This window comes from Malaclemys terrapin, chromosome 1 (genome assembly GCF_027887155.1).
Source record: "Malaclemys terrapin pileata isolate rMalTer1 chromosome 1, rMalTer1.hap1, whole genome shotgun sequence".
Lineage (NCBI taxonomy): Eukaryota > Metazoa > Chordata > Testudines > Emydidae > Malaclemys > Malaclemys terrapin.
In genome coordinates, this window is record NC_071505.1 from 25,108,489 (window position 1) to 25,124,011 (window position 15,523).

At 40.8% G+C, this 15,523-nt stretch overlaps 1 protein-coding gene across 1 annotated transcript in view; it reads right to left on the reverse strand.

Moving 5' to 3' along the window:
* The window catches only part of RELN (reelin), a 446,977-nt gene that overhangs the window by 75,607 nt on the left and 355,847 nt on the right, over positions 1-15,523 (reverse strand). Inside the window, exons 29-35 of the mRNA XM_054017864.1 lie at positions 14,167-14,324; positions 12,838-13,045; positions 8,320-8,396; positions 3,903-4,061; positions 2,650-2,838; positions 2,144-2,417; positions 38-178 (exon numbers count right to left, since the gene is read on the reverse strand). Coding sequence (XP_053873839.1) covers positions 38-178; positions 2,144-2,417; positions 2,650-2,838; positions 3,903-4,061; positions 8,320-8,396; positions 12,838-13,045; positions 14,167-14,324 — 1,206 coding nt within the window. The remainder of the gene's footprint in view (positions 1-37; positions 179-2,143; positions 2,418-2,649; positions 2,839-3,902; positions 4,062-8,319; positions 8,397-12,837; positions 13,046-14,166; positions 14,325-15,523) is intronic.

Consider the following 15,523-nt stretch of genomic DNA (forward strand, 5'->3'; position numbering starts at 1 on the left):
ATGAAAACAGCACATGATGTCAGGTTTGTCTACTTACACACAGTGGCCTGAGTCACAGATTCCATGGCCGGAGCACATCCAGGGACATCCCGTACCCAAGACTACATTATCAATAGCCCAAGAATCTGCTCCAGGAGTGTAATCATATTGAATCCATCTGAAACGTGTTCTGGGAGAGCTAGCAAAACAGAACAAACAGAACTCAGTTTGAAAAACAGCATTCTAGTCTGCATTTGGGAAAGGCAGCAGAAATATCTTAAATGTATTCCAGCTGAAACGGAACCCTATCCTGAAGTCCTTCTCAGGCAAAATTCTAACTGACTCTAAGAGGAGTATAGCCTAAGTGAAAACTGATTAAGGATTTTAGGATTATTGTGTCTATTTCTCTAACTCTCTGAGTCTCAGTTTTTCAATACTGTACACATAGTACTTTGCAATGGGGCATGTATGATGCTGAATTCATTGCTTAGATTTATGGTTCAGATGTGTGCACTGTTTAACACAATGTAGTTGAGCAAGAGACATTAAATACATTAGTATTCAATAGCCTGTTGCACACACAAATAACTTTTCAATGCAGCTAGCAGTTTATCTGTATGAATCAGTTTGTTATAAACTATGATATGTCAGGCTAAAATTCAGAAGACAGAAGAGTCCTATCCTGTGCCCATTAACACGGAAGCAGGATTGGGTCCTGTGTATTATCAGGGTTTTTAAAAAATCATAATTTCATTAGAATAAGAAGGCAGATGAAAGATCTTGTCTAGTATCATGTAAGGAAGAAGGAATGAAAATATATATTTCTATAACTGTTGCTCATCCTGCAGTACATTATGGTTAGCTGGAGGAAAAAAGTTGAAAAATCTAAACAAAGATGCTATTGGTTAGATGATCTCGGATTTGTTCAGGCAGGTAACATGCAGTGGACTGGAATGCATTGCATACCATACCATCTATACCACTGAATGCAAAAATCCCATTAACTTCAATAGGATCAGGATGGGGCCCAATGTATGAAGAAGACTATTTGGGAACAGAGGCATGGCATAGTGGACTGCGCAGTGGGATTTGGAGCCATGAGTTGAGTTCTAGCCTCCATTCTGATGTTGACTTCTTGTGTGACCTTGGATATGTCACACTCACTACTATGTACCTGTTTGTTTGTTTTTCTGTAAAAGGGAGTAACAGCATTTACCGTAAGGGTGCAAGGCTTAATTAGTTAATACTTGTAGAGGGTTTTGGTGAGGTAAAGCACTAAGCTGTGTAATGCTAAGTATTATTATCATTAGTGTGATAATACTTAGCATTTGGTCCTGCCATGCGGGCAGGGGACTGGACTCGATGACCTCTCGAGGTCCCTTCCAGTCCTAGAATCTATGAATCTATGAATTACACAGTTTAATGCTATTCCTAGACTTGGAGAATGGGTTCATTAAGAAAGCAGAACTCAGCACATCTGCCATGTTTGGTTACCACTGTATCTTATTCATTGTAAGGAGCAGGGTTTTAATTCTTCCTAAAAATGGAATTTTATTCCCTATCAGAGAGGCTGAGATTCGCAGGTTCAGCAGCAGCAGATTCTGTTTTTCTATAATGTCATGATTAATTCTGCCTTAGTGGGTGTTATGTGGTTATGCTATGTAAGATATAGCTTTTATCATTCCTATACTGATGTGATGATGGCTTAATTAAATCAGACAAAGGAAGCACATGTGGGGTCCTATCATTGCAAAAGTGTAAGTGCATAAATCTTGGTCTGAAATGGCATCGTATCTATCTGTGCACATGGCAAAATGCCTTTATTTTAAGCTGTTTTTCTTCTGAAATGTGTGAGTGCATTAATTTCTGACACTTCATTTGGTGTATCTTTAAAACCCTATAGTAGATTTACAGCCCTTGTTATGGTCAGGTCATAGGCAAGACTCAGGAATTGACTCAGCTAAATTTGATACTTTCACAGCTCATATTACATCTGTTGAAATATTTTAAAGTGCAGTTTATAGGGATGATGTATTTATTTTCTGGCACATTTCATATTTAATTATTAAGAAGTATTCAGAAAATTCCCAAGCTGAGGCATATTTGTTCAGATTAGTTCAGAAAAGCCTATATTTTGATATATAGCCAACACAACAATTCTCACATGGTTGCAAGTGGAAGGTAGACAGTAATTCGCTTCCAGTTCTGGAATCTTTCTGATCTGTAAATTGAACTCTCAGTGTAATGCTGACAACCGATGCTTGGAGGAACACACTCTTCAGTCACCAGGTGCCAGTCTCTCCCATTATTTAAGGAATACTGCAAGTGAATGCCATGGGAATCGCTGAATGGCTTACTGCAACCCATGCTCAGCTCAAACTGCAGGAAAGTGGAGGCTGACACATGGAAATCCCAAGTCTCAGCATAACGAGGTTTTCCTAAGAAAAGAGAACAAAAATACTTTCTTATTATGTAATGTTTTAATATTATGTAATGTTTGCTTTTTCCTTGGGCTCAGCGTTTTCAACTTTATAGCCTGAAAGCATTTCTCCTTTCCCAAACAGACTGTTATACAGATATCCCCCATTTTTTAAATGGATCCTATAAAGACCTAAGCCCCCTGTAGCCTAAAAAATAGGCCCATTCAGACCTTCCTTTGGTGACACATACCAGTATCTTCACTGAACATCAGAGCTGTATCCATAGAGAGACAGTCAATATCTACTTGACCCCCTTGGATCCTGTACCAACTTGCTTGTAAATCTGCAGATCCATCAAATTTATCTTGAAAACCAGTCTGAGAGCTGTCATTCATTCCTATAAGGACATCATCCAAGGCCCACTGTGCTGAAAGTTTCCCTACAAACAGAAAGACAGGAAGGTTAGTGGAGCCCCAGTAAGATATTTAATCATGTCTGTACTATTCATGCAGACTAGCTTAATTGTTTCACAATTCCAATACCACCTTTTTGTGAGGATAGAGTTCAATCAATTAAAATCTTCTTGCTAACCATATCTGACAAGTTACTCAAGACATAATCTACCACCTATTGGTGGCTCTATTTCTGGGGAACACAGATATTTCCTCCTCTTTATTTTTCAGGATGGAATACTAGTGCCATCATAATCTTTTCCTATTTTTAAATGAAGTACTCCCTGAGCCTCTGTTATGCAGATTGGGCTTCTCAACCTGCCCTTTCTATTGCTAAGTGGGAAGGGGGTCCTGACTAGATAAGATGGGGGTTCTGGTCTGGAAAAGGGAGTTGTGTGAGGAAAAGGTTGAAAACCCCTCGTACAGATGATATTCATGGAGTTGTTCCTCGCCTTCTCCCTACCTCATCTCTGAACTCATCTTATTGCCTGAGCCAGCCATTTCCCTCTACACTCTCATACTGGATGTCCTCCTACTGTACCCCCCTTTAATGCTATCAACTGAGAAGCAGGAGGAGAGGAAGAGAAAATTGACAACTAACTTCAGCTTATAAATTGTAGGCAAAACATACATCAAGATGATAAAGAGCACATCTAAGTAACCATATAAACTTACTTGGGCTGCCTTCCTTTTCTCATTCCCTCATGTCTGTTATCAATCATAAAGTTTGATTTAAACTTAGAATGTGAACAGTTTGGCGTGTGAACTGTGTAGTTATTTGCTCTGTAACACACGATGCACATTTACGGTGCTATGTAAACAATAACAAGAATAATAATATGACTGAGAAAAGCCTTGTTTAGCAGTAAGCTATGAATAGGCTAAGAGCCAAAACTATCCTGTGGTAGCTGTATAGGCATAATACATTTTTAGTTTGTTTTTCCTAAAATAAAATGTCCATAGCTCTTAACCTTATTTCCAAGTGCTGGAAGGCTGGATGTTTGTTTTATTGGAAAGCTGCTTATTAAATTTTTAGTAAAGCATTGGTTACCATGTTGGGGTTGCCACCATCGGAAAGCAGTTGCAGATGTTTTAGCTTCACGGGGTAGATCTATTGAAACAATCTGTGGTTCTAAGTAAGACATGTAATCCAGCTCTCGCAGCAAATGCCAGGTTATTCCATTGTTATTTGTGTATTGAACTACAAGCCCTGTATTAAAAATGAACAAAATCATTTATTTAAACCACACAGAAAAAATAAGGCCAATCCTTCAGTCTCTTTTCTGTCAAATCCCCATATCAGTTTAATGTACGTTACATGACATGGGCAAATGGTTTGTTTTTTCATGTAGCACATACTTTTTTGTGAAGAGAGCCCTTTGTTGGCAGGATGTTATTACTGTTGTCAGGATTACTGGTTGTCATATGTTGCTTGGATTAGCAGTAAACTGACAGGGCCAGATTCTCCCTTTGGTTATACAGGTGCAGCATTGAAGCTAGAGAGATTGCACCACTGAAACTGTGGGAAGAATTTGACTCACATCTTTTAATACATTTAATATATATTTCATATAATTAATCCTTGTGGCTTGTTTCGGTCACTAAGAGGCTGTTTTTTTGCAGGCTGTAAACCCAGTCCTTTCTGAAGATGGCGCCTGACTGTGATTTCACCCTTACTATATATACTACATCCTTAAAAGTTACATTATCTCCATTATCTTAGATTTAGTATAGTAGATATTAGAACACAGTACAGCCATGGGGGACAGAAGTCATTTATTGGCACTACCCATCATATAGGAGAATGAAAGAAACACCACTAAGATACTCTGGGTTTGAGTCTCCTCTCACAGCAGTTTTACACTGCTGTAACTCCATCAAGGTCAACAGATTTACTCTTGACTTACACCATTGTAAGTGCGAGGAGTATCAAGCCCCGTGAATGTAATGTAAGAAAAGAGACTCTGGCCCTGATTCTGATCTTATTTATACTAGTATAAATCAGAAAGTCCACTGACAACAATGGTATCAAACTGCAGTGAGAGGAGAAAGAGGCTCTCCTGTGTAGAAGGTAATGAACTTCCTTGACTTGCTTCTCATTTCACTTACCCTCAATTTAAACTGGAGAAATTCCATTTAATTCAATGGATTTACTCTTGATTTAGACCAGTGTATATAAAGGAAGAGTCAGGCCCTCCCTCCATATTCCTATTTTATTCTAATTTTCTCATCCTTTTTTAACTTCTTAGCTGAATAAATTATACAGTGTAAATGAGAACTGACTCAAGCCCCAACATTAACAAACACTTTTAGCTTGACTTTCAATTGGGGTCACACTTTTTTTTAGAATACTTATATGATAATAATGTAACTTTCTTATCATTAGATCGCAGAGTGATTCACAATCTCTAATGCATTTATTTTAAGGCTGTGATTCTCTCACTGGAGGCCGCAGAAGTCACGGATTCCGTGACTTTCCGTGACTTTCCGTGACCTTCGTAACTTCCGCAGCAGCTGGTGTGGCTGACTCCAGGGCCAGCTGCTTGGGTGCCCCACGGCTAGCCACATTGGCTGCTGCTGGAGCAACCCTGGGTGAGCTGCTCGGGTGGTCCCGGTGCCTACTGCACCGGCCGCTGCTTGGAAGGCCCCAGGCAGCTGGTCCTGCGGACTGCTCGAGCTGCAGTCCTGGGGGCAGCCCCGGGGAGCGCCTGAGCAAGGGTTCTCGGGGCCACCCGAGAGCCAGCCACACCAGCCATTGCTGGACTGGCCCTGGGGCCAACTGCTCGGGCAGTCCCTGGGGCCAGCCGCACTGGCTGTTGCTCGGGTGGCCCCGGGGAGAACCTGAGCAGCAGCTCTGGGGGCTGCCCCAGGGGCAGCCGCACCGGCCACTGGTCAGGCAGCCCCGTGCAGCTGGCTCTGGGGATTGCCCGAGTAGTGGCCGGTGTGGCTGGGTCCAGGGAGCGCCCAAGCAGCAGTCTTGGGGGCACCCTGGGGACCGCCCAAGCAGCAGTGGTCCCGGAGCAGCAGGGCCCCAGAAGTAGAGATTTAGTTAGGGGTATTTTTGGTAAAAGTCATGGACAGGTCACATGCCATGAATTTTTATTTTTTGCCTGTGACCTGTCCATGACTTTTACCAAAAATACCCATGACTAAATCTTAGCCTCAATTTATCTTCATAATATCCCTGTGAGGTAGCTTTATTAGCCCCATTTTAATGATAGGGAATTGAGGCACAGAGAGGTTAAGTGACTTGCCCAAGGTCACAGTGGAAATCTATGGAACTGGGACTTGAACGTGAGTCTCCCACAGCTTAACCCAGTGCCCTGACCACTGGATCATCCTTCTTCATCTCTTTCATTACTGGTTTTCTGCCTAAATGAAAATTGTATATTTCTGATTTTAAAACCAACTATGAAAATTAAGACATCACCTTGACTATGCCAGAATCTTTATTTTCATTGCTTTAAGAACTTTGTGCAAGGATTTAGAGAGATTTACATTTAAACTGCCAGTATTATACTAAGCCTGAGAACTGTCTGTGGGATGCAAATCACCTGGGGAGTAAGATCTTTTGTACATTAAGTTTTTCGAATGGTGCAGAAATGATGTTATTTGTTTCTGTACCTATCCTGTCCAGCAGTGTCCCCATGGTGCTGATAGCATCCCTATATGAACTGAGGTTAGCCCTTGTACTGAGTATAGAACCACGCAGAGGTAATTTGCTACAGTGCATATTATTTGAGCTCATACACAATTATACTTGGAATCAGTACATAGTCATATGCATAAGCCTAGACATATTTTTAAACTGCTGTAGAACCAACTGACAAATCATGTGGCGGTCCTGTTGTTACACTCTGGGAGGAAAATTAGAAAGCATTCAGGAAATACACAAACAATTAATTTTAATTCACTTTCAATGTTATTTTTTAAACAGCATGTAGTCATCACTCCCCCTGCTTCATACCCAGTTCAATTGGCAGAATAGTACCATAACAATGCAGGACAAGTTAGCTTTAAAAAACACCTCTGATTACCACTGTATCTTACATTTCCATGGGAAGCTGAGTTCATCTGCATGTAATACCAATAAAATAATTACATAATGTTCCCAGCTGCCCTTACACAATAAAAATTATAATTCATAGGGCCAGATTCTTAGCTGGCATAAATGATCACAGCTCTAGTGTCTCTTGTGGAACTAGATCAGTTTACACCAGCTGAGGATCTGCCCCGAGTAACTCCCTCATTCTTACAAAGCTCAAATTTCACCCCTCCCCCCAAAAAAACCAACCTAGGGACACGAGAAAAATAAGAGTACAAGCAGATGGGAAAGATTAATTTGTTTGGCCTACATAATATTTTCATCAGATTCAGTTTCATAATTCTGCATTCATGAGGCGAATAACGTATAATAAGGTTAACATCAGGTTTGTGTGGCTTGGAGGTAAATAGGAGTTCAAAATGTGGAACAATAATTAGGAATAGATTGCTTGTTTTTTATTTAAAAAAGACTTCTATACCCTTCATAAAAGGGGGACAGTTAGTTGATTTGTATTAACTATTGTGACAGGGTCAGGCCAGAGGGCTACAGGAAAGTGATCGAAGGTAGATATATTAGCCCCAGATTAAGCAGGTCCCTTTTTCCTGAGTAAGATAATGGGCTGTTCCAGAACAATCAGGAAGTTGCTGGGACCAATTATGGCAGGCAGGCTAATTAGGACACCTGGAGCCAATTAAGAAGCTACTAGAATAAATTAGAACAGGCAGGCTAATAGGGCACCCGGTTTAAAAAGGACCTCACTTCAGTTAGTGAGGCATGTGTGAGGAGCTGGGAGCAAGAGGCACACAAGGAGCTGAGAGTGAGAAGGCGAAGGCGTGCTGCTGGAGAACTGAGGAGTACAAGTGTTATCAGGCATCAGGAGGAAGGTCCTGCGGTGAAGATAAAGAAGGTTTTGGGAGGAGGCCATGGGGAAGTAGTCCAGGGATTAGTAGCTGTCATGCAGCTGTTACAGGAAACACTGTACACAGCTGCAATCCACAGGGCCCTGAGCTGGAACCTGGAGTAGAGGGTGGGCCTGGTTTCCCCCCATCCTCCCAACTCGCTATTGGATACAAGAGGAGTTGACCTGGACTGTGGGTCCCACCAGAAGGGAAGGTCCCTGGCCTGTCCCCCGACCCACTAGATGGATCAGCAGAGACTGTGGGGATTGTTCTCCTCTCTTTCCCCATGTTGGCCAGTGATGAGGTTAGCTGAGTGAACAGCAGGCTTGAGCCATTAGCGAAAGTGGCCAAACTGAGGGCTGCCGTGAATCTCTGAGGCGAGCAAATCTGCCAATAAGCGCAGGACCCACCAAGGCAGAGGAGGAACTTTGTCACACTATGTAATGATCTTATTAATTCTGTAAAATAGATCCAATGAACAAAAACTCTACTAAAAGCTGATTTCAAATGAAAAGGGACATTACCTTCATTCCTGGCTCTTGGTTTGTTGCAGAGAGTACCAGCTGTTTTGCTTCCAATTTGTAAATAAAACTGAACTAGTCTGTTTAAAAAAATAAAAAGTGTTCTTACAAGAGAAATATAATACTGTTAGTTTTTGTTGTTGTTGTTGAAATGTCAAAACACAAATGCAGTATAAACAACTATTTTCCCTAAATCACAAAGATTTTTTATTTAGGTCACTATTCAGCACTTCTTAATTTAGGTAAAATTTCCACCAAAATCAACAACCCAATAGGTCTAGGGAAGTTTTTCCCAAGTAAGGAGTAGTATGGGGTCTGTAGAGCAAACAGTGTTTGTATGGACAGCTGATACCATGCTTAACAAATGCACTGCTTGTACAATGAAATGTATCTATTCACTAACATTGAAAAAACTTTAATAGAATTAAAAAAATCATTCTGAAGCAGTTTAATGTGGTTTCATTATTATGGCAATAAAACCACCTGGATTTCTATCCTTGTGAAACTACTGTCTAACAGCATAATACTGGGCTTTCTTGAAGGATGGGTTCATACTACAGCATTTGTGGAGATTTGGTAGCTCTTGTGAGAATGATATGGGAGAAAGACAGACACATGTATTATTTTTTGAAATTTTAGCAATAAAATTAAAATCCTAGTAATTCTAGTGCAGTGTTTATGCACAGATTGGAACATAGGAATTACCATACTAGTTCAGACCCAAGGTCCGCCTACTCCAGTATCCTTTCACTGACAGTAGTTAGTCCCTGAGGCTTCAGATGAATGTGTAAGAATCTGGTAATAGTTGTGGGAAAATCTGCTCCACACATTAGCGCTGATCTTGATCCCTAATAGTTAGAGATTGGCTTAAACCCTGAAGTATGAGGTTAACATCCCTGCTAAAGTTTTTATTATTATTTATGATAACTCTGGATATTCCTGATATCCATATAAATGTCCAGTCCCTTTTTGAATCTTAAGTGTTTGGCCTCAATGACTTCCTGTGGCAACATGTTCCGCAGGTTAATTATGTTTTGTGAAAAAATATTTCCTTTGATCAATTTTGAATTTCCCATCTTCTCATTTAATTGAATATTATGAGGCAGGGAAAACAGAAGTTCCTAATCTACTTTCCCTAGACCATACATTATTTTATATACTTTTATCCTGTCCCCCTTTAATTATCTCCTTTCTAAAATAAACAATCCTAATCTTTTCAATCTCACTTCCTATTAGAGTTTTCCCAGGCTTTTGATCATTCTCATCACCCTTCTCTGCACCCCCTCTAATTCTGCAATATCTTTTTTGAGATGAGGTGACCAGTGCTGCACTCAGTATTCCAGGTGAAGCCACACCCTTGAGGTATAAGATGGCATTATAATATTTTCAGTATTATTCTCCATCCCTTTTCTTATTCACTCTACCATTTTGTTAGCTTTTCTGACTGCAATTACATATTGAGCAGAGGTTTTCACTGAGCTGTCTACACTGATGTCCAGGTCCCTTTCTTGAGTTTATACAGTTGATTTGAACCCTGTTTGGTGAAAGAGCAGTTTAACTTTTCCTCTCCAATGTGCTTTTGTTTTGCAGTTATCAGTATTGGATTCTGGTGTCATGTTAGATTTGGTGTTATGTTTCCCATTTGCATAGCTTGTTTAGGGGCAGGTCTTCACTATCCACCAGTATCGATCTATCGGGGGTCGATTTATCATGTCTAGTGTAGATACGATAAAATCGATCCCCAATTGCGCTCCCGGTCGACTCTGGAACTCCAGCTCGTGAGAGGCGGAAGCGGAGTCAATGGAGGAGTGGCAGCGGTCGACTCGCCGCCATCCTCACAGCCAGGGAAGTCGACCTAAGATACGCTGACTTCAGCTACGCCATTTGCGTAGCTGACGTTGCGTATCTTAGGTCAACCCCCCCCACTAGTGTAGACCTGAGAGGTGTCTCCGAAGTTCTTCACAGTCCTCTCAGGCCATGACCAACCTAAATAACTTTATGTCATCTGTAAATGTTGTTACCTCACTACTCATTTCTCCCCCGCTCCCTTTTCCAGACCATTAATAAATATATTAAGCAACAGTGGGACATAGTAAAAAACCGTGAGGTGCCCTACTGCTAACCTTTTGCCATGATGCCTATTCTTTGCTTTCTGTCTCCTAGCCAGTTTTGATCCATGACAATACTTTGCCTCTCCCCCCATGACTAATTAGCTTGTGTGGGAGCTTATAAAGTGCCTTTTGAAAAGCACTTACATAACCTATTTAAACATTTTACTTTGTTATTTTAAATATACTTATTTTAGTGGGTGAATTTGTGGGTTATGAAAATGAAAGACAATGGGCTCGATCCTCCACTCACGCTGATTCCATACCAGTGTTTAACTCCATTCTCTTCACAGGAGGTACACCTGATTTGCACTGCTACCAGTGAGCTCAAAATCAGGGAGTAGGACTATAGCCAAGCATAATGTAGTGCAGGTGCTGCACAAGTTTCACTTGCACAGTTGTGCATGAATATCACCATAATCCTCTAGCCCTGTTTCTTGACTTCTCTAAACCACAGTTTGTACTCATGCTCAGTTGTCTCAAACTGTGTGTTGTGTGTGTTATGTACTGTATGTCTACAGGAACTAGGATGACACTAGCAAGGTCATGTCCATCTGAGCCTTATTCTGGATCTAATCCCATATGCCCAAAAGTGAACCAACATAGACCCTCTGCCCCATGCCTTGGTTTTGAAAGCCACTACCAGACCTGTATATGTCTGTATAATACAGTACTCGGGTAGTTAAACACTAGCTGGTGACAGATTTGAAAAAAATACAGTTCTATTGTAAAATCCCTTTTTTATGACTAGTAGTTTCTAATGAAGACAGACTAGGAAGATGAAAATGTTATGCAGGAGGACCAGCCTGCCCAACCAATCTTTAAGGGTTTGGCCCAAAACAAGTCTCTGAGACTATTCCACAGCCATTAACAACAGAGTCTGCAACACAGATGGGAGCCAAATCAACCAATGAGCCAGATGTCATCACTTGGAAAAAAAAAATATTCCACAGTTTTTATCTAGCTTCTGCAGCTGCCAGGCAGGCCCCATGTGTGACTACATTCACTGAGCTGATAGTGAAGGAAGCCACAGGGGAAAAAGATTAAGAGCAGGAGGCAGTGACTAATCAGTGATAAAATAGCATCCAGGTATCATATTGGCTGCCTAATGGATGTACTGCAGGTGAAACAGTGTCCTTGCTATAGTGGGCCATGTTTTGAGAATAGGGCTCTTTACTAGTTTTAACAGTAGGTGTCACTATAGGCAATTAAAATTACTGGGGCAATTTTGAAACGCATGACAGCTTTTTCATGCAAACCAGGAATGATAATAGTTTAAAAGGGTCAAGAAGGAGCTTCAACTCCAACTCTGTAAAGTTTGAAATATTTAAAAAAATTAATACGGTTTCAAACTCTTTTAAAACCAGAAAGCTATCCATGTGAACGTCTAGAATTAAAAATGGCTTAGTACTAATGTGAAGATACTCCCTGGGCTTTACAATAGGTTTTCTGTGTGACAGGAGAAGTAATTATAAGTGCAACTTGCATATAAGTTTTACTATGATGTGTTTACTTCAGACATTATGCTCTGTTATTAACTGCATAAGATTCCAAAAATCTGATATGACCCATCAGGACACAGAACCAGGTGATCTCCTCTGTCACATGGTTCACGGAGTAGCAACTGCACACAAATACCAGCCAAACATGAGTGGAACACACAAAAAAGGCAGCTGTGTTATGTTGCATGCTGCCCCCCTCCAAGATGACAGCAATCTCGCTGAAGCCCCTGCACACACAATACAATATGTAGGGTTCTTTGGGGCAGTGAATGGGCTGAAAAATAGTGGCGTTAGGGACTGCCCACTCTATGTAGTATGATCCCATAGAAATCACCCAAAAATGATGGGGCAAATTGTTGCATTACTTATTCCTGTCCCTACAGGATTAACTCCCACTCCAATTTCTGCACCCCTTATAAATGGAGGTAGTGTACAGCAGCAGGCGGGCAGACAATGGCTCTGTGGCCATGCTGTCAGGATGTACAGGACAGCATGTGAAGAAGGAGGCTTTCTGTATGTTTGAGGCATAGATTCTTTATGGATTCTCTGGTTTTGTACAATTTCAAGGCCATACTTCCTGCCTGTTCCATCTAGAGTCCGCTGCTAAGCCATCCTTCCAGAGGGGTGAATGGATCACATTTTCTAGGCTGCCATTCCCTTGCATATCTTAACTTTTTCCCTTCTGAGTTTTTTTTTTTTCAAGGAAGGGAAGGATTTTGCCAAGAGTTTTCAAAAAGAGTAATTTCTGCTGGAGCATGCTGCATTTTCTCTCTAAGATGCGCCTTAATAATGTATTGGTTGCAGTAAAAACAAGAATGGTTCATACCCTCTCTCGCTTTACCGCTATAACAATACAGGGGACACAATGCTAATATACATACATTTTCCAAGAAGGAGTATTTACTATTGACCTGATATTTGTGGTGTCCAGAGGGACAGTTCTTGCTTCCCTTTTGCCGGGACCATCGAAGTAAAGAGATTTCCCATCACTGAGTGTTCCACAGCCTGTTCCAACCTGACCTCCAGTTATCTTGTACCAGAGAGGGCTCAGCTTCCTCTCAAACCTGTCGAACATCTCACTGTGATTAGGTACATTAGACACACAGGTTCCATGTGCGGCTTCAGAAGAAAAAAATATATAGGAGATGCTTTGTTGAAATAGTGCTGAACAGTAAAGGTCAGATGCAGTAAATTGGCAAACGGTATTATTACTTCCACATATTAGACTCTTATGAGACAGCTTCATGATGAAACGATTGCACCTCCATTTAATCCTCTTTACAAACACCCTTTCTAGTCAGAATAAGCCTCCCTCCCTTAACCAGGGGCGGCTCCAGGGTTTTTGCTGCCCCAAGCGGCGCAAAAAAAAAAAAGCTGTGATCGCGGTCTGCGGCGGCAAATAGCGGGGAGGTCCTTCACTCCAAGTGGGAGCGAGGGACTGTCCGCCGAATTGCCGCCGAATAGCTGGATGTGGCCTCTCCGGAGTGGCCGCCCCAAGTACCTGCTTGGCAAGCTGGTGCCTGGAGCCGGCCCTGCCCCTAACCTCCCTTCTCAAAGTAGCAGGATGTTTAATTTTTCCAGTGAATGTTGCCACATTTTACGTTGATCAAACACAGTTTTTGCAAACAGAAAAGGTGTTATCCTATTGCTTCTGTTTAAGTGCAAAACATGTTAGTTTGTTGCTTTGCTGTTGTAGAGGTTCAGAAAAGTTGTATATGCAACTGGTTGTGTCAATCACAGATTTTTTTTTTTCTTTATAAAAACACTTGAAACCACAAGTGAACAGAATTTTCCACAGAAGGTCTGTCATAACATATGTTCATTCCTGATCACATGCCATCTCGAGGCCAGGGGACTGAAAACAGAAGGAATTCTTTTGAAGATTGGCCAAAAAAATTCAAAGCAGACTTTTTAGTTTATAATATTTTCTCCAGTGTTCTCTTTTATCTCTCTCTCTCTCCCCATTTATATGGATGGCAACATTCAAAGGTCGTAATGGTCAGAAAACATCACTAGTGTATGTGCTCTTGTAATGTTCCATTTTGGCAGTGTTGGATTTACTAGCTCATGAAATGTGCTTTTACGGAATTAAAAAAAAAAGATTCTCACTCCAGACTTGTGAAATTTATGACATCATGTTTTCCCTCTACAGCAGAGAAAAATAATGAGATGATACATTTTAAACATTAGTTCATCATAAACATGCTTACAGCAGTCACATATAAATAATGTAGCCTTACCTGTATAGCCCAAGTCACAGAAACACACTCCAGAGACACAGTCCCCATGACCACTGCAGTAATTGGGACAAGGCTCTGAGATGTAAACCCCATCTAAGCCAAAAGGGGGCACGTTCTTGTGAGAACTGCTCTCCTGGATCCAGCGGAATCTAGTCTTACTGTGAAGAAATGATAACCAAAGGCACAGCATTACTGCTGATTGCTTTAATATCCCTTTTATATTTCATCTACTATCTCATGCTGAAAACTAAAAGAAGTGTTGCTAGAATAGCCTTTATAAATGAGATACAAATGCGTGCTTGGAAAACACTGACCATTTTCTTTACATCCCTATATTTTTGTGAAATTTCCTTATGGATTTTCCTTCCAGACAGTTTCTTCTATGTATTGTGACCTCCTTTATTTCTCTGGCAGCACAATGCCCAATGTCGTGCACTGTGCCTGACGTGGCTTATCAGTAGGCAGGCGTGAACTGAATAGATGCTGTCTTTGTGATTTGGCTCCTTTTAGTTCTGCAAATAGCTTTAGTCACTGTTGAGCGGGTAGTTAAGTTTTTAAATTGCTGAAACCCATTTGTTACAGTACTTAATAAAAGAATCTAGTATTGACAAGGATGCAGAATGTAACTGATGGTACAGTGTATTTATGTGTAAAATGCATATAGAAATGAATATTCAGTTATTACAAGAATTGGCTAATATCTGCAAATAATTGTAGGTAAAGAATCTTAAAGTACTTTGTGCACCTAAACAGAATAGTAAGTGTCTTAGTCCTGGGTCATATTATGGCCAAAAAACTATTCCTTAAAAACAATGGGCCAAATCCTCAACCAGTGTAAATTGGCACACTTCCATTATCTTCAGTGGACCTATACTAATTTACACCAGCTCAGGGTCTGGCCCATTGCTCAAGAAATTTGTCAATGAAAAAGGTGTCTATATAGAAAAATAAATTTTCTTTTAATCCTTATAATAATGATCAATTTGTAGGAGGATGACATCTGGGAATTTGCCTTGTCAGTGGTTTTACAGTTGCTAGTTAAAGGATCAGGAAGGTTTCCACATCCAAAATGTGTTCTTCATGTGAACCATTACAAGTTCCTGACTCTCCTATAGGATTGGAAGTTGGCTTGGAAAAGCTGTGAGTAATGGTCACAGGGATCAGAGGTTAACTGATTTACCCAAGGTCACACAGGAAGTCTGTGGCAGAGCTAGGAACTGAATCAAGATCTCTTGTTTCCCACTTCAGTGCATTAACAACATGACCATCCTTTTTACCCTTTCTAATGTAGCTATTGTTTTTTTTCTACTATCCATGACCATGGTATCTGAGCGAGGAATAAGAGGCAATTTGTCAG